This window comes from Coregonus clupeaformis, chromosome 21 (genome assembly GCF_020615455.1).
Source record: "Coregonus clupeaformis isolate EN_2021a chromosome 21, ASM2061545v1, whole genome shotgun sequence".
Taxonomy (NCBI): domain Eukaryota; kingdom Metazoa; phylum Chordata; class Actinopteri; order Salmoniformes; family Salmonidae; genus Coregonus; species Coregonus clupeaformis.
In genome coordinates this window covers 13582167-13600784 of record NC_059212.1, presented here as the reverse complement: position 1 = coordinate 13600784, position 18618 = coordinate 13582167, and the positions used below count along the sequence as shown (strand labels likewise).

At 42.5% G+C, this 18618-nt stretch overlaps 1 protein-coding gene across 1 annotated transcript in view; it reads right to left on the bottom strand.

The window, feature by feature from the left end:
* LOC121534948 (low-density lipoprotein receptor-related protein 8) overlaps positions 1–18618 on the bottom strand; it is a 210083-nt gene that overhangs the window by 9342 nt on the left and 182123 nt on the right. The window contains exons 13-15 of the mRNA XM_041841581.2: positions 14379–14518; positions 4518–4659; positions 866–1018 (exon numbers count right to left, since the gene is read on the bottom strand). Coding sequence (XP_041697515.1) covers positions 866–1018; positions 4518–4659; positions 14379–14518 — 435 coding nt within the window. The remainder of the gene's footprint in view (positions 1–865; positions 1019–4517; positions 4660–14378; positions 14519–18618) is intronic.

The following is an 18618-nucleotide window of genomic DNA, read 5'->3' as shown; positions in this document are numbered from 1 at the left end:
TGCATTAGGGCAGGTAGCGATCTCCTGGCATCGCCAAACCCACATTTGTCAGTCGGACCGCCAGATGGTGAAGCGTCATTCATCACTCCAGAGAATGCGATTCCACTACTACAGAGTCCAATGGTGGCAAGCTTTACACCACTCCAGCCTACGTTTGGCATTGCGCATGGTGATCTTAGGCTTGTGTGCGGCTGCTCGGCCATGGAAACCCATTTCATGAAGCTCCCGACAAACAGTTAATGTGCTGACGTTGCTTCCAGAGGCAGTTTGGAACTCGGTAGTGAGTGCTGCAACCGAGGACAGACGATTTTTATGCACTATGCGCTTCAGTACTCGCCGGTCCTGTTCTGTGAGCTTGTGTGGCCTACCACTTCGCGGCTGAGCCGTTGTTGTTCCTAGACGTTTTTACTTCAAATTACAGCACTTACAGTTGACTGGAGCAGATCGTGCAGGGCAGAAATTTTACGAACAAACTTATTGGAAAAGTGGCATCCTTTGAAAGTCAATGTTTGTCTATGGAGATTGCATGGCTGTTTATTCAATTTTATACACCTGTCAGCAACGGGTGTAGCTGAAATAGCCAAATCCACTAACTTGAAGGGGTGTCCACATACTTTTGTATATATAGTGTATTCGAATTTGAAGCGCGCCATATTGCTGTATGGGGCTGAATGGATCACAGAGAAAATGGCCGTAACTAGCAAAGGATCATGGTCGATGTAGTTGTTTTCATCCCGCCTGAGAGACACTTGCAAAGAGCATGCATGAGGGAGCGAGCCTCCTCGTAGTCTACCGGCCTGTGATTGGTCTGTGATTGGTCCCCTAGTTCTCCCTCCACTAACAGCCCACCGACACACACTCTCACCTGGCACACAGCCCCGCATGTCGGGCCCCAGGTCCTGTCCTGTTGGGCAGGCGCAGGTGTACTTGGGGGAGTGCTCTGTGATCTGGGGGGCTTTGAGACACAGGTACTCACAGCCACCGTTGGCCTCACTGCCCAAGTTACAGCTGTCTGGGCCTAAGAGAGGGAAATAGAGAAACACACAGTCAAGAGACAGAAATACAAAAGGCTGCGTTTACACAGGCACTCAAATCTGATATTTTGCCCAATTATTGGCAAAAGAGCTGATCTGATTGGTCCAAAAAGATCAGCATTGGGCTGCCTGTGTAAACGCAGCCAAAGAGACACACAGTCAGAGACTCAAACCCATTGGGGAAAGGAGAGTCGCGCTAGCTAACTTTGACACCATGTTAGATTGGTTGTTAGCCTACGTGCCAGGGGAAATCTGAGTAATTCCTTGCTAGTCGGCCTACGCATTACTTGCTCTTTGGGGTTTTAAGCTGGCTGCTGATGTAAAAAGGGATTTATAAAATACATTTGATTGTGGTGCACATTGTTGCGAACTGTTCACCTATTCATATAATAAAAACATGAAACTACAGTTGAAGTCGGAAGTTTACATACACCTTATCCAAATACATTTAAACTCAGTTTTTCACAATTCCTGACATTTAATCCTAGTAAACGTTCCCTGTCTTAGGTCAGTTAGGATCACCACTTTATTTTAAGAATGTGAAATGTCAGAATAATAGTAGAGAGAATTTATTTCTTTCAGCTTTTATTTCTTTCATCACATTCCCAGTGGGTAAGAAGTTTACATACACTCAATTAGTATTTGGTAGCATTGCCTTTAAATTGTTTAACTTGGGTCAAACATTTCGGGTAGCCTTCCACAAGCTTCCCACAATAAGTTGGATTAATTTTGGCCCATTCCTCCTGACAGAGCTGGTGTAACTGAGTCAGGTTTGTAGTCCTCCTTGCTCGCACACGCCTTTTCAGGTCTCCCCACACATTTTCTATAGGAATGAGGTCAGGGCTTTGTGATGGCCACTCCAATACCTTGACTTTGTTGTCCTTAAGCCATTTTGCCACAACTTTGGAAGTATGCTTGGGGTCATTGTCCATTTGAAAGACCCATTTGCGACCAAGCTTTAACTTCCTGACTGATGTCTTGAGATGCTGCTCATTATATCCACATCATTTTCCTTCCTCATGATGCCATCTATTTTGCGAAGTGCACCAGTCCCTCCTGCAGCAAAGCACCCCCACAGCATGATGCTGCCACCCCCGTGCTTCACGGTTGGGATGGTGTTCTTCGGCTTGCAAGCAACCCCTTTTTCCTCCAAACAATAACGATGGTCATTATGGCCAAACAGTTCTATTTTTGTTTCATCAGACCAGAGGACATTTCCAAAAAGTAAGATCTTTGTCCCCACGTGCAGTTACAAACCGTAGTCTGGCTTTTTAATGGCGGTTTTGGAGCAGTGGCTTCTTCCTTGCTGAGCGGCCTTTCAGGTTATGTCGATATATGACTCGTTTTACTGTGGATATAGATAATTTTGTACCTGTTTCCTCCAGCATCTTCACAAGGTCATTTGCTGTTGTTCTGGGATTGATTTGCACTTTTCGCACCAAAGTGCGTTCATCTCTAGGAGACAGAACGCTTCTCCTTCCTGAGCGGTATGACGACTGTGTGGTCCCATGGTGTTTATACTTGCGTACTATTGTTTGTACAGATGAACGTGGTACCTTCAGGCATTTGGAAATTGCTCCCAAGGATGAACCAGACTTGTGGTGGTCTACAATTTCTTTTCTGAGGACTTGGCTGATTTCTTTTGATTTTCCCATGATGTCAAGCAAAGAGGCACTGAGTTTGAAGGTAAGCCTTGAAATACATCCACAGGTACACCTCCAATTGACTATCAGAAGCTTCTAAAGCCATGACATAATTTTCTGGAATTTTCCAAGCAAATTAAATGCACAGTCAACTTAGTGTATGTAAACTTCTGACCCACTGGAATTGTGATACAGTGAATTACAAGTGAAATAATCTGTCTGTAAACAATTGTTGGAAAAATGACTTGTGTCATGCACAAAGTAGATGTCCTAACTGACTTGCCAAAACTATAGTTTGTTAACAAGAAATGTATGGAGTGGTTGAAAAACGAGTTTTAATGACTCCAACCTAAGTGTATGTAAACTTCCGACTTCAACTGTACATAGTTGTTTCTGGTGTAACTGCACCGTTAGATACACACACACAGAGACACATGGCACTTTGATCTTTGTAACTACTAGCTTCTTAACTTAATAATGTGATGGGTCTGTTACATGAGACCAGGGATCAATCTGTGAAGACCAGGTGGAACTAGCGTAGTTTGTGTGTTACATTACATATTAGTCATTTAGCAGACGCTCTTATCCAGAGCGACTTACAGGAGCAATTAGGGTTAAGTGTCTTGCTCAAGGGCACATCGGCAGAGTCGGCTCAGGGATTCGAACCAGCAACCTTTCGGTTACTGGCCCAACCGCTAGGCTACCTGCTGGTGTTGTGTGTGTGTGTGTCTCAGAGGAAGAATGACTCACACCTTGGGAACTCAGGTAAGGACATGTGTACAGTCATAGGGATATGTGTACAGGAAGCATTGCATAACACACACACTAGGGACACAGATAAACAACCAGAGATGATGACATCTCTCTCTCTCTCTCTCTCTCTCTCTCTCTCTCTCTCTCTCTCTCTCTCTCTCTCTCTCTCTCTCTCTCTCTCTCTCTCTCTCTCTCTCTCTCTCTCTCTCTCTCTCTCTCTCTCTCTCTCTCTCTCTCTCTCTCTCTCTCTCTCTCTCTCACCCAGTAGATAAGGGAGTTTATCAAAATTGGGTTTGTTTTCAAATTCTTTGTGGATCTCTGTAATCTGAGGGAAATATGTGTCTCTAATATGGTCATACATTTGGCAGGAGGTTCGGAAGTGCAGCTCAGTTTCCACCTCATTTTGTGGGCAGTGTGCACATAGCATGTCTTCTCTTGAGAGCCAGGTCTGCCTACGGCGGCCTTTCTCAATAGCAAGGCTATGCTCACTGAGTATGTACATAGTCAAAGCTTTCCTTAAGTTTGGGTCAGTCACAGTGGTCAGGTATTATGTCACTGTGTACTCTCTGTTTAGGGCCAAATAGCATTCTAGTTTGCTCTGTTTTTTTGTTAATTCTTTCCAATGTGTCAAGTAATTCTCTTTTTGTTTTCTCATGATTCAATTGGGTCTAATTGTGTTGTTGTCCTGAGGCTCTGTGGGGTTTGTTTGTGTTTGTGAACAGAGCCCCAGGACCAGCTTACTTAGGGGACTCTTCTCCAAGTTAATCTCTCTGTAGGTGGCTTTGTTACGGAAGGTTTGGGAATCGCGTCCTTTTAAGTGGTTATAGAATTTAACGGCTCTTTTCTGGATTTTGATAATTAGCGGGTATCGGCCTAATTCTCTCTCTCTCTCTCTCTCTCTCTCTCTCTCTCTCTCTCTCTCTCTCTCTCTCACACACACACACACGTAAGTGAACAAACAAGTATTACAACACACACACTAGGGACACCGACAGAGAAAACAAGTTATTTTTAGTTCTCTTACTTGCTCTCTCAAACACACACAGATATGCAGACATACAGACCCCCCCAACCCTCACCCCCATACCTTGGGGCTGTCGCAGTGGGTGGAAGACCACTATGTCGTGGGGGTCGTTGAGGTGCTCGGCCAGTGTGCTGACGTCCTGGCCGGTTAGCCTGTTAGCGCTGTACACCGCCTCCCTTTCCCTGTCTGTCCAGTAGATACGGTCCTGACAGGGGGAAGAGCGATGGAGAGAGTAAAGGTTGTATAAATTCATTTGATTGTTAGACAGAACGACAGACAGACAATGAATTCTCAAGCGATATTATGCAGCAATCCTTGCAAAGATCTCATCATTGCTACTGTAAGGGTGAGCATCCCAATCCACTGCTCCTCCATTGGGAGGTAAACAAACTCTGACTGCAACCAGACTTCACCTTGTGGTTGTTTAGTTTATTATATCCTGTCTGTTTACCGGAACGTAACCCTAACGTTATCAGCCTTCGAAAAATGTTGTGCGGAGGGGAGCTGGCATCGTTCCATGGTTGCTGTGGAAACCATGGGTTTAATCCCCATTAGAGTGCGGCGGCGAGACGGCACATCCTGTGATACAGAAGTGTGTGTGTGTGTGTGTGTGTACAGGGGGGATGTGTGTGAGAGTGTGTGTGCATGTGCGTGTGTGTGTCTTACAATCCACTCAATAAAACTAAAGTGGAGCATGTTTTACAAAAAGCTAACATTGTCAAACAAGGTCAGTTAGAGTAGAAATACATGTCCCCTTCTCACAAAATGGACAATAAATCATGTATTTTTAAACCACCTCCTGCAGTAGATTTTTCTTATCGGTCTTACATTTGTACCAGCTTTCAATGAGAACATATTTTTCCTTTTACCTACTTACTGTACCAATGCATTAGAGGATTTGCACATATTAACCTTTAAAAGTAGAGCTCTACTGTAGATGCAATTGTACTGTAAAAAGCGTTCCAATCCACCAACAGTGTTAGGAGCGGAGAGTTAGGAGTCTCTTCAGGAATTTGCACAGTGGAATAAGGCAGCGGGGTAAATGTCATTACCACAGTGGAATAAGGCAGCAGGGTAAATGTCATTACCACAGTGGAATAAGGCAGCGGGGTATATGTCCTTACCACAGTGGAATAAGGCAGCGGGGTAAATGTCATTACCACAGTGGAATAAGGCAGCGGGGTATATGTCCTTACCACAGTGGAATAAGGCAGCGGGGTATATGTCCTTACCACAGTGGAATAAGGCAGCGGGGTATATGTCCTTACCACAGTGGAATAAGGCAGCAGGGTAAATGTCATTACCACAGTGGAATAAGGCAGCAGTGTAAATGTCATTACCACAGTGGAATAAGGCAGCGGGGTATATGTCATTACCACAGTGGAATAAGGCAGCGGGGTAAATGTCATTACCACAGTGGAATAAGGCAGCGGGGTATATGTCCTTACCACAGTGGAATAAGGCAGCAGGGTAAATGTCATTACCACAGTGGAATAAGGCAGCAGTGTAAATGTCATTACCACAGTGGAATAAGGCAGCGGGGTATATGTCATTACCACAGTGGAATAAGGCAGCGGGGTAAATGTCATTACCACAGTGGAATAAGGCAGCGGGGTATATGTCCTTACCACAGTGGAATAAGGCAGCGGGGTATATGTCATTACCACAGTGGAATAAGGCAGCGGGGTATATGTCCTTACCACAGTGGAATAAGGCAGCAGGGTATATGTCATTACCACAGTGGAATAAGGCAGCAGGGTAAATGTCATTACCACAGTGGAATAAGGCAGCGGGGTAAATGTCATTACCACAGTGGAATAAGGCAGCGGGGTAAATGTCATTACCACAGTGGAATAAGGCAGCGGGGTATATGTCCTTACCACAGTGGAATAAGGCAGCAGGGTAAATGTCATTACCACATTGGCTTAACAGGCTGTGACAGTCCCACTGAGAGATGAAACTGACACACACTTGGGAGTAGGGCTGTAACGGTCATTATGTTACCGCCACATCGGTGGTCACGAGTCATGACTGCAGTCAAATTCCACGTGACTGTTGAGTCACGGTAACTACTCCAACACTGCACTCTGTAAATGAATGGCGCTGTTGGCCGTTAATAGCCTGATTTGCTAACGGCCCTCGAGTCGCAAATGGCCTGATACTCTGCACTATTTTTTTACCCTCTAATCACTCTGACATCAATGCAAATGGCTTCGAAAATCAAATCAAACACGATTGAATTTGTGTAATCTGAATGATGGGGATAAATGAAGGGAGTTAGAGGTCCCGTCGTGGATTTTGTTTCAAACTCAAAGCCAAACACAATGGCAGCCATTTGGATGAATTTGGGATGCGAGGATAATAATTAGCTGGTTGATCAGTTGAATCAGGTTGGTAACATCTGAGGTTGGAGCGAAAACCTTCAGGAGCGTAGCTCTCCAGGAACAGGGTATCACCCCCTGTCGCGCAGCCAGAGCCAGTTCCTCAAATAGCTGGTCAATGCGTAGAATGAAATATGTTTCCTTATAAGCCCAGTAATTACGCAACATTTCTATATCCAATCGTGTGCAAAAAAAATAGTTGTGATTGCCTCTATTCAAAAGAGGAGGATCCCAGCTAAATTGCTAGGCTACTATATTTATTTCTCATTTTGTCATTTTAGCACATTGCTGTACCTCCATTTGCTATTCAAGGGCATATGGATTACATGTCCCGTTTGATAATGGCCCATTGTAAATCTAAACACATTTCACACATATTATTTTGTATACACTACCGGTCAAAGGTTTTAGAACACCTACCCATTCAAGGGTTTTTCTTTATTTTTACTATTTTCTACATTATAGAATAATAGTGAAGACATCAAAACTATGAAATATCACATATGGAATCATGTAGTAACCAAAAAAGGGTAAACAAATCAAAATATATTTGAGATTTGAGATTTTTCAAATAGCCACCCTTTGTCTTGATGACAGCTTTGCACACTCTTGGCATTCTCTCAACCAGCTTCATGAGGTAGGCAGCTGGAATGCATTTCAATTAACAGGTGTGCCTTGTTAAAAATTAATTTGTGGAATTTCTTTCCTTCTTAATGTGTTTGAGCCAATCAGTTGTGTTGTGACAAGATAGGGGGGGTATACAGAAGATAGCCCTATTTGGTAAAAGACCAAGTCCATATTATGGCAAGAACAGCTCAAATAAGCAAAGAGAAACGACAGTCCATCATTACTTTAAGACATGAAGTTCAGTCAATACGGAAATTAAGAACTTTGAAGGTTTCTTCAAGTGCAGTCGCAAAAACCATCAAGTGCTATGATGAAACTGGCTCTCATGAGGACTGCCACAGGAATGGAAGACCCAGAGTTACCTCTGATGCAGAGGATAAGTTCATTAGAGTTACCAGCCTCAGAAATTGCAGCCCAAATAAATACTTCACCGAGTTCAAGTAACAGACACATCTCAACATTAACTGTTCAGAGGAGACAGTGTGAATCAGGCCTTCATGGTCGAATTGCTGCAAAGAAACCACTACTAAAGGACACCAATAAGAAGAAGAGACTTGCTTGGGCCAAGAAACACGAGCAATGGACATTAGAAAATTGTCCTTTGGTCTGGAGTCCAAATTTGAGATTCTTGGTTCCAACCGCTTGTCTTTGTGAGACGCGGTGTGAGTGAACGCATGATCTCCGCATGTGTATTTCCCACCCTAAAGCATGGAGGAGGAGGTGTTATAGTGTGGGGGTGCTTTGCTGGTGACACTGTCTGTGATTTATTTAGAATTCAAGGCACACTTAATCAGCATGGCTACCACAGCATTCTGCAGCGATACGCCATCCCATCTGGATTGGGCTTAGTGGGACTATTATTTGTTTTTCAACAGGACAATGACCCAACACACCTCCAGGCTGTGTAAGTGTATTTTACCAAGAAGGAGAGTGATGGAGTGCTGCATCAGATGACCTGGCATCCACAATCCCCCGACCTCAACCAAATTGAGATGGTTTGGGATGAGTCGGACCGCAGTGAAGGAAAAGCAGCCAACAAGTGCTCAGCATATGTGGGAACTCCTTCAAGACTGTTGGAAAAGCATTCCAGGTGAAGCTGGTTGAGAGAATGCCAAGAGTGTGCAAAGCTGTCATCAAGGCAAAGGGTGGCTATTTGAACAATCTCAAATATAAAATATATTTTCATTTGTTTAACACTTTTTTGGTTACTATATGATTCCATATGTGTTATTTCATAGATTTGATGTCTTCATTATTATTATACAATGTAGAAAATTGTAAAAATAAAGAAAAACCCTTGAATGAGTAGGTGTTCTAAAACTTTTGACTGGTAGTGTATGTAAAGACAAGATTCAATTGAGAATAGTCTGATACAGTGAGGGAAAAAAGTATTTGATCCCCTGCTGATTTTGTACGTTTGCCCACTGACAAAGAAATGATCAGTCTATAATTTTAATGGTAGGTTTATTTGAACAGTGAGAGACAGAATAACAACAAAAAAATCCAGAAAAACGCATGTAATTTTTTAAATAAATTGATTGGAATTTTAATGAGGGAAATAAGTATTTGACCCATTTACATTTACGTCATTTAGCAGACGCTCTTATCCAGAGCGACTTACAGTTAGTGCATACATTATTCTTTTATATTTTCATACTGGCCCCACATGGGAATCGAACACACAACCCTGGCGTTGCAAACGCCATGCTCTACCAACTGAGCTACCTCCCTGACCCCCTCTTTATCAGAAAGATTTCTGGCTCCCAGGTGTCTTTTATACAGGTAACGAGCTGAGATTAGGAGCACACTCTTAAAGGGAATGCTCCTAATCTCAGCTTGTTACCTGTATAAAAGACACCTGTCCACAGAAGCAATCAATCAAGCAGCTTGGTGAGAAGGTGACAACAGTTGGTGCGATTATTCGCAAATGGAAGAAACACAAAATAACTTTCAATCTCCCTTGGCCTGGGGCTCCATGCAAGATCTCACCTCGTGGAGTTGCAATGATCATGAGAACGGTGAGGAATCAGCCCAGAACTACACGGGAGGATCTTGTCAATGATCTCAAAGCAGCTGGGACCATAGTCACCAAGAAAACAATTGGTAACACACTACGCCGTGAAGGACTGAAATCCTGCAGCGCCCACAAGGTCCCCCTGCTCAAGAAAGCACATGTATATGCCCGTCTGAAGTTTGCCAATGAACATCTGAATGATTCAGAGGATAACTGGGTGAAAGTGTTGTGGTCAGATGAGACCAAAATTGAGCTCTTTGGCATCAACTCAACTCGCCGTATTTGGAGGAGGAGGAATACTGCCTATGACCCCAAGAACACCATCCCCACCGTCAAACATGGAGGTGGAAACATTATGCTTTGGGGGTGTTTTTCTGCTAAGGGGACAGGACAACTTCACTGCATCAAAGGGACGATGGACGGGGCCATGTACCGTCAAATCTTGGGTGAGAACCTCCTTCCCTCAGCCAGGGCATTGAAAATGGGTCGTGGATGGGTATTCCAGCATGACAATGACCCAAAACACACGGCCAAGGCAATAAAGGAGTGGCTCAAGAAGAAGCACATTAAGGTCCTGGAGTGGCCTAGCCAGTCTCCAGACCTTAATCCCATAGAAAATCTGTGGAGGGAGCTGAAGGTTCGAGTTGCCAAACGTCAGCCTCGAAACCTTAATGACATGGAGAAGATCTGCAAAGAGGAGTGGGACAAAATCCCTCCTGAGATGTGTGCAAACCTGGTGGCCAACTACAAGAAAGGTCTGACCTCTGTGATTGCCAACAAGGGTTTTGCCACCAAGTACTAAGTCATGTTTTGCAGAGGGGTCAAATACTTATTTCCCTCATTAAAATACAAATCAATTTATAACATTTTTTAAATGCGTTTTTCTGGATTTTTTTGTTGTTATTCTGTCTCTCACTGTTCAAATAAACCTACCATTAAAATTATAGACTGATCATTTCTTTGTCAGTGGGCAAACGTACAAAATCAGCAGGGGATCAAATACTTTTTTCCCTCACTGTAGGTGAAAATATTATCACTTGTGAATAAGAAACTGATGCCCAACGTGTGCAGTCTACTGAGGCAATAAACAGAGCACATGCTTTTTTTTTTTACTTTTTCAAATTAGTTGTATCATGCAACATATATATGTTTTGATTTAAAATACATTCTAAGGTTTGTATCAACTAAAGTAGCCAAATAAGTCTATATTAAGCATATAGGATCTGTTTCAAATGATCACTTTTTATAACCACTCAACACAGAACTGCTGCACAATGTGCGCTCAGAAATCCTTTGGGGAAAAATATCCTTTCTATTTTATTCAGCTATATTCAATTGTATTCTTCTTACTATAAAATAATGGCATGGGAGTTATAAGCAAATCGTGTCTGCTAAATGAACTAGCCTACAGCCTAGTCTATGCCAGTGGCATGGCATATAGCCAGATCAGTAACACCGAGTCCAGAATATGCTATTCTGCTCTTCTGAAATATATTTTCTTCATATCATAATGTTTCTTAAGATCTGCCTAAAATAAATAATGGATTTATTGTGATGGCTTTATTATTGTGATGGTGTTTATTAAAATGATTTATTACACTTATTTAAATGGTTCCTCAACTGGCGGCCCGCAGGATTTTATTTAATAATGTTCTTTATTTTTAATTGTGGGACATAAAAGACTATAAAAAACCCAGCATATCAGCTCCAAGTGATTCTAATTTTGGAAATCTGTTCCGAAGTAATCCCACACATAATAGAGAGATATACTGAACAAAAATATAAACGTGGCATGCAACAATTTCAACGATTTTACTGAGTTACAGTTCTTTTTTTTTTTAACGGCATTGGAAATCATACCGTCGGTATTTCGAAATACCCCGGTATACGGTATGAACGGTGTATCGCCCAAGCCTAGCGTCCACCACAGAATGAAAGAAATTACAGTTCATATAAGGAAATCAATCAATTGAAATAAATTCATTAGACCCTAATCTCTGGATTTCACATGACTGGGCAGGGGTGCAGTCATGGGGGAGCTAGGTCCAGCCAATCAGAATTAGTTTTTCCCCACAAAAGGGCTTTATTACAGACATAAATACTCCTTAGTTTCATCAGCTGTCCGGGTGGCTGGTCTCAGACGATCCCGCAGGTGAAGAAGCTGGATGTGAAGGTCCTGGGCTGGCGTGGTTACATGTGGTCTGCGGTTGTGAGGCCGTTTGGACGTACTGCCAAATTCTCTAAAGCGACGTTGGAGGCAGCTTATGGTAGAGAAATGAACATACAATTCTCTGGCAACAACTTTGGTGGGATTTCCTACAGTCAGCATGCCAATTGCACGCTCCCTCAAAACTTGAGACATCTGTGGCTTTGTGTTGTGTGACAAACTGCACATTTTAGAGTGGCCTTTTACTGTCTCCAGCACAAGGTGCACCTGTGTAATGATCATGCTGTTTAATCAGCTTCTTGATATGCCACACCTGTCAGGTGGCTGGTTTATCTTGGCAAAGGATAAATGCTCACTAACAAGGATGTAAACAAACCTGTGCACAAAATTTGAGAAAAATAAGCTTTTTGTGAATATGGAACATTTCTGGAATGTTTTATATCAGCTCATGAAACATGGGACCAACACTTTACATGTTGAGTTTATATTTTTGTTCAGTATATATGTGATCGTATACAAATGTAAGCAAGGTATGAAATTATTATGTTTTAGTCAAATATTATATCTGTATGGCCTTCTTACGGTCAATTTGCAGTCTGACCATCCGCTAAGGAAAAAATTGTCTCGCGGCTTAATTTTGTTGATGATCCCAGATGTAGACATTCCAAAGTTTCATGACCGCCACAGCCCTACTTGGGAGCAAGCAAATGTACCACACACGTATGCATAAGCACACACACATCACACAGACAGACACTTCCCTCTGGCCCACCCGTTACCCAGCTGCCAGCCTGTCTGTGTGCGATACGACTAGGGCCAGCAGTAAAACTTTAATCTGGGTGGATGCCAGTGTGTCATAGCTGTGCCTGCAGTGTGTGTGTGTGTGTGTGTGTGTGTGTGTGTGTGTGTGTGCATGCGAGCATCTGTGTGTACATGCAATAATCTGTATGTGTGTGTACATCAATATGTTTGTGTGTGCCAGTGTTGTGGCCCTGCCTGCAGTGTGTGTGAGTGTGTGTGTGTGCCCACGCACTTGCATCTGTGTGCCAATGTTGTGGCCCTGCCTGCACTGTGTGTATCACTAACAACAACAGAGCTCTGGGCAGCTCTCAGATCCCTCTCCTCTCCAGTAACTCCTCTGTTTATTCCGCACAGTCTGCCATCCCAGAGGGGAAGACAAAACAAACACAGCAGTGGGGAGACTAAACACACACCCGCGCGCACACACCAGTGGGGAGACTAAACACAGAAATTAAGCGCTGCGTGACACAGCAGTACCCAGCTTATGATAGCACCGTCATTCAGTGACTTGAATGTCTTTCCTTCTGGGGTCCCTAGTCTCCAGAGGTCAATAAGGACAGTCAAGCAGGGAACAAACTACACAGTAAAAAAAATCTAACATGTTTTGATATTTGTTTAGGAGGAGATAGCAGTCCAGGGTAATGATAGCTCCGTCTGTGTAATGCCATTAATTACTTAATGGCTGTCTTAACTTCTGGAGTTTCTGTCTCAGGAAGGTAATGTGGACAGTCAAGTTGGAAACCAATTATATTTGAAAGACATAAAAAAAATGTTGTCTAGATATTGAATTAGGAGGACATGGTCCCTACAGTATATTAGCAGGTTTGTGCTTCATGTCAAAATCATCCTTAAGTATCTCATGTTGATTGTGTAGCTCAATTAAGTTACTTATGGATGATTTGGACATGATGCGTGAAAATGCTAATATAGGACCATATAGGACCATTGACTTTGTGCAACAAATGCAAAGAAGTTAGCATTTGAAACAGTGGCCCAGATAAACAAAACAAAAGCATTGGATTGTTGTCATGCATTGTCCATAGATTGCTTCAAAGTCCAATGCAGATGTTTTTATCTCAATATCAAACCCTTCCTGGGTAAGAATTAAGTGCCTTATTGTGATTATTTTCAATTAAAATGGTAAAAAAGAAACAAAAATAGCTTCTTAGCAAAGCTCAATTTCTCAAGAAATAATTTAGCTAGGACTATATGGGAGTGGTCTGAGTGGGGAGGGGAAAACTAGCTGTTATTGACAGAGAGTTTTGGAACTTTCTTTCTTATTGGTTTATTAACAAATTCACCACGCAGGCCAAAGCTCCATCCCACCAAAACAGGCTGAAATTTCAGGCGGTCTTTTCAAACAGCTTTTACACTAAAAGGGCATTATCAAAATGTTTACAATTTCACCGTTTTATTCCAACCTCATAGTATAGAAATGTATATAACTGGTAACTTTACCAAAATTCTCAGGTTTTCCAGAAATCCTGGTTGTAGGATTCTGGATTTCCTGCTCTTTCCTTCCTGATTCCAGTAATCTTTTAACCGGGAAACCTGGGAATTTTGGGAAAGTTACCGTAATACGCAACCCTAACTGAAAGCATAGAATTTAATAGAGACTTGCCAGGCCTTCATTTCCCATCTTAACCCATATAGACTTTTGAATTAATTAATTTTTCCAGAATAAAGTTCTCTCTCTCTGCCCCTCCCCCTCTCTCTTTCTCTGCCCCTCCCCCTCTCTCTTCTCCTTTCCTCCCACCCTCTCTGTCTCTCTGACTTCTCATCAGCCTTTATTCAGCTCATTAAAAGCGTGTCCACAGACACCTAACGCATCCCTCTACTCGCTCTACCCTTCACTCGCAAGATGTTCCCCTTAGAGCGGAGCAGCCCAGCAAAACACACACACACACATGCTGTAAACACACACTCTCTCTCACCTCAAACACGGCCAGTGCGTAGGGGTGTCCCAGTCTTTCTGAGGAGGACTGGTGTGTCCGACGGTGAGCCCCGTTCAGGTCCACGCTGGAGACGAGGTGCAGCTTGGAGTCTACCCAGTACAGACGCCTGTTGGCTACATCTGATGCACACACACAGGTATTAGATGGCCACTTGGGCAGACATACAGCGCCGCAAACACGGCTCACTCAAATATTTTGTCAAACGATCAATTGGGGTTATATCAAGAAGTTTCAACTCCAAGGAGATGAGTTATCAAGTGTAAAAGTCTAAGTTCACAATGTAATAAAACTAATGGTCCTCTGTAGCTCAGCTGGTAAAGCGCGGCGCTTGTAACGCCAGGGTAGTGGGTTCGATCCCCGGGACCACCCATACACAAAAATGCATGCACACAAGACTGTAAGTCGCTTTGGATAAAAGCGTCTGCTAAATGGCATATTATTATTATTATTATTATTTAGTGAAAACCAAAACAAAACAAAGCAAGAAACGAAGGAAAAGTACTTTACAAATGGAATGTACAGTGGGGAAAAAAAGTATTTAGTCAGCCACCAATTGTGCAAGTTCTCCCACTTAAAAAGATGAGAGAGGCCTGTAATTTTCATCATAGGTACACGTCAACTATGACAGACAAATTGAGATTTTTTTTCCAGAAAATCACATTGTAGGATTTTTTATGAATTTATTTGCAAATTATGGTGGAAAATAAGTATTTGGTCACCTACAAACAAGCAAGATTTCTGGCTCTCACAGACCTGTAACTTCTTCTTTAAGAGGCTCCTCTGTCCTCCACTCGTTACCTGTATTAATGGCACCTGTTTGAACTTGTTATCAGTATAAAAGACACCTGTCCACAACCTCAAACAGTCACACTCCAAACTCCACTATGGCCAAGACCAAAGAGCTGTCAAAGGACACCAGAAACCTGCACCAGGCTGGGAAGACTGAATCTGCAATAGGTAAGCAGCTTGGTTTGAAGAAATCAACTGTGGGAGCAATTATTAGGAAATGGAAGACATACAAGACCACTGATAATCTCCCTCGATCTGGGGCTCCACGCAAGATCTCACCCCGTGGGGTCAAAATGATCACAAGAACGGTGAGCAAAAATCCCAGAACCACACGGGGGGACCTAGTGAATGACCTGCAGAGAGCTGGGACCAAAGTAACAAAGCCTACCATCAGTAACACACTACGCCGCCAGGGACTCAAATCCTGCAGTGCCAGACGTGTCCCCCTGCTTAAGCCAGTACATGTCCAGGCCCGTCTGAAGTTTGCTAGAGTGCATTTGGATGATCCAGAAGAGGATTGGGAGAATGTCATATGGTCAGATGAAACCAAAATATAACTTTTTGGTAAAAACTCAACACGTCGTGTTTGGAGGACAAAGAATGCTGAGTTGCATCCAAAGAACACCATACCTACTGTGAAGCATGGGGGTGGAAACAACATGCTTTGGGGCTGTTTTTCTGCAAAGGGACCAGGACGACTGATCCGTGTAAAGGAAAGAATGAATGGGGCCATGTATTGTGAGATTTTGAGTGAAAACCTCCTTCCATCAGCAAGGGCATTGAAGATGAAACGTGGCTGGGTCTTTCAGCATGACAATGATCCCAAACACACCGCCCGGGCAACGAAGGAGTGGCTTCGTAAGAAGCATTTCAAGGTCCTGGAGTGGCCTAGCCAGTCTCCAGATCTCAACCCCATAGAAAATCTTTGGAGGGGAGTTGAAAGTCCGTGTTGCCCAGCGACAGCCCCAAAACATCACTGCTCTAGAGGAGATCTGCATGGAGGAATGGGCCAAAATACCAGCAACAGTGTGTGAAAACCTTGTGAAGACTTACAGAAAACGTTTGACCTGTGTCATTGCCAACGAAGGGTATATAACAAAGTATTGAGAAACTTTTGTTATTGACCAAATACTTATTTTCCACCATAATTTGCAAATAAATTCATTAAAAATCCTACAATGTGATTTTCTTGATTTTATTTTCTCATTTTGTCTGTCATAGTTGACGTGTACCTATGATGAAAATTACAGGCCTCTCTCATCTTTTTAAGTGGGAGAACTTGCACAATTGGTGGCTGAATAAATACTTTTTTCCCCCACTGTATTATCATTAGAACAGCTAAAGCAGTTATTCTGACTGCTCATACATTTTTTAAGTCATGCTCCACTCCGTCCTTGACTTTTTCTAAATAAGTCTATATAACACTGTTAGTATCTTAATATCACAAACAGAACTGGATTTATAACCCATTTTAGGAGGGCATGTCATTATTTGAATGGTTTTCCCCCGTTGACCCTCCTTTTCCCGACAGTAGGGCCTGCTCCGCTCCTTCTCCCCAGCTGATAATCACCCTGATAATTGCCTCGATACTGAACCTAAACTATACCGGAACTAATTTTAACCCATATAACAACAGATTAAATAAATTAAGTAAAGTATGATGGGCGAAAGGGGGAGAATGGGTGAGTTGATGAGCGAGGGGAACGAACAATGCATAATTATGTAATCACCAATTGTGAATGAAGAACAGAGGGCCATTCTATTGTATTGATCGATTCTAATCATAACCTCAAAATGCTATGTACCCTATATCAGTCCACCGAATCAAAGCAGTCTTATCAATCCAAAAGACTTCTCAACAGCTTCTACCCCCAAGCCATAAGACTCCTGAACAGCTAATCATGGCTACCCGGACTATTTGCACTGCCCCCCCACCCCATCCTTTTTACGCTGCTGCTACTCTGTTAATTATTTATGCATAGTCACTTTAACTCTACCCACATGTACATATTACCTCAACTACCTCAACTAGCCGGTGCCCCCGCACATTGACTCTGCACCGGTACCCCCCTGTATATATAGCCTCCCTACTGTTATTTTATTTTACTTCTGCTCTTTTTTTTCCTCAACACTTTTTTTGTTGTTGTTTTATTTAAATAAAAAATAAATGCACTGTTGGTTAACGGCTGTAAGTAAGTATTTCACTGTAATGTCTGCACCTGTTGTATTCGGTGCATGTGACCAATACAATTTGATTTGATTTGATTTGAATCTACTTTGGCCTACTTGGAGTAGGCTACACAGTGAGAGCGTGCGTAATTGTACATGCTGAACGGCTTTCAATATCTGGGAAAATATCCACATCGGGCAGAAGGTGAGCAAGTGTCGGAGAATGTGGTGATGAGCCTTGTAGAACCTTCCGTTGGCAAGGGGAGAAATGTCACCATGGACAATTTCATCACTTCACAGTCATTGGCGAACAACTACTGCAAAGAAAACAAGCCTAGTCGACACCATGAACAAAGTGAGACGGGAGCTTCCTCTGTCAAAATAAGGCACCTACACAGCTGTCGTACTCCACAACCATGGGGACACAATAAAGATACAACTATTACGCACTACAACCAAAGGTATGTCAAAATGTGTCAAGCAAGTGAAAGTTACGAAGATTTGTGTCAACTGTTAGGACAAGGGATAACCGCTAAATGAAATCCAACTGATGCCAAGACACACACAATTTAAGCAGGAGCTGTCAATAATGGACTATTTTTGACTACTGTCATATCGACACATTCATTATAATGCTATTATTGCTTTTGTGCTGATTTTCACTATTTATCAAGGCCACTTGGCATAATGATGTTCAGGCTACTGATGTTTCCATCATTTGACCGCACGTCTTGGTGGTTGTCGTTATAAAAAGAAGCTGTTACCGTGTACCAACACATATGCTTTCTGTTTCATAAAGGCACTCCATTAATAAAATTGATTGAACACAATTTTTATGTTTTACATATAGCCTATATAACATAATGAAAATGCTACTGTGTTATAAAATAATAATAATAGTATTCTAATGTTACCCAAGGCCTCCATAAACACAGCCAAATGATTATTTTAGCGATAGCATATATGAAATGTATTAATTACACTGTTAGAATGTTGCAGTCAGAATGACTGCTCTTTAGCTTGAAAGGGAGTCCCTCAAGGCCCAGCGGTTCTAGTGTTAAAAGGTTTCTAAGGTGCACAGGTATAGAGGAAAAAATATTTTTAAGCTTGCTTGAACAATACATATTTTATTGTTAAAACCAAAGCATTTCAGCAAATGCTTTCATCAGGGTATATCTAACGCGGCGCCTCCTCTTGACAACGCTTCGCTCCAACGCTTCGATTTAAATTTGCATAAAGTAGAGCAGAGCTGAACTTTTTC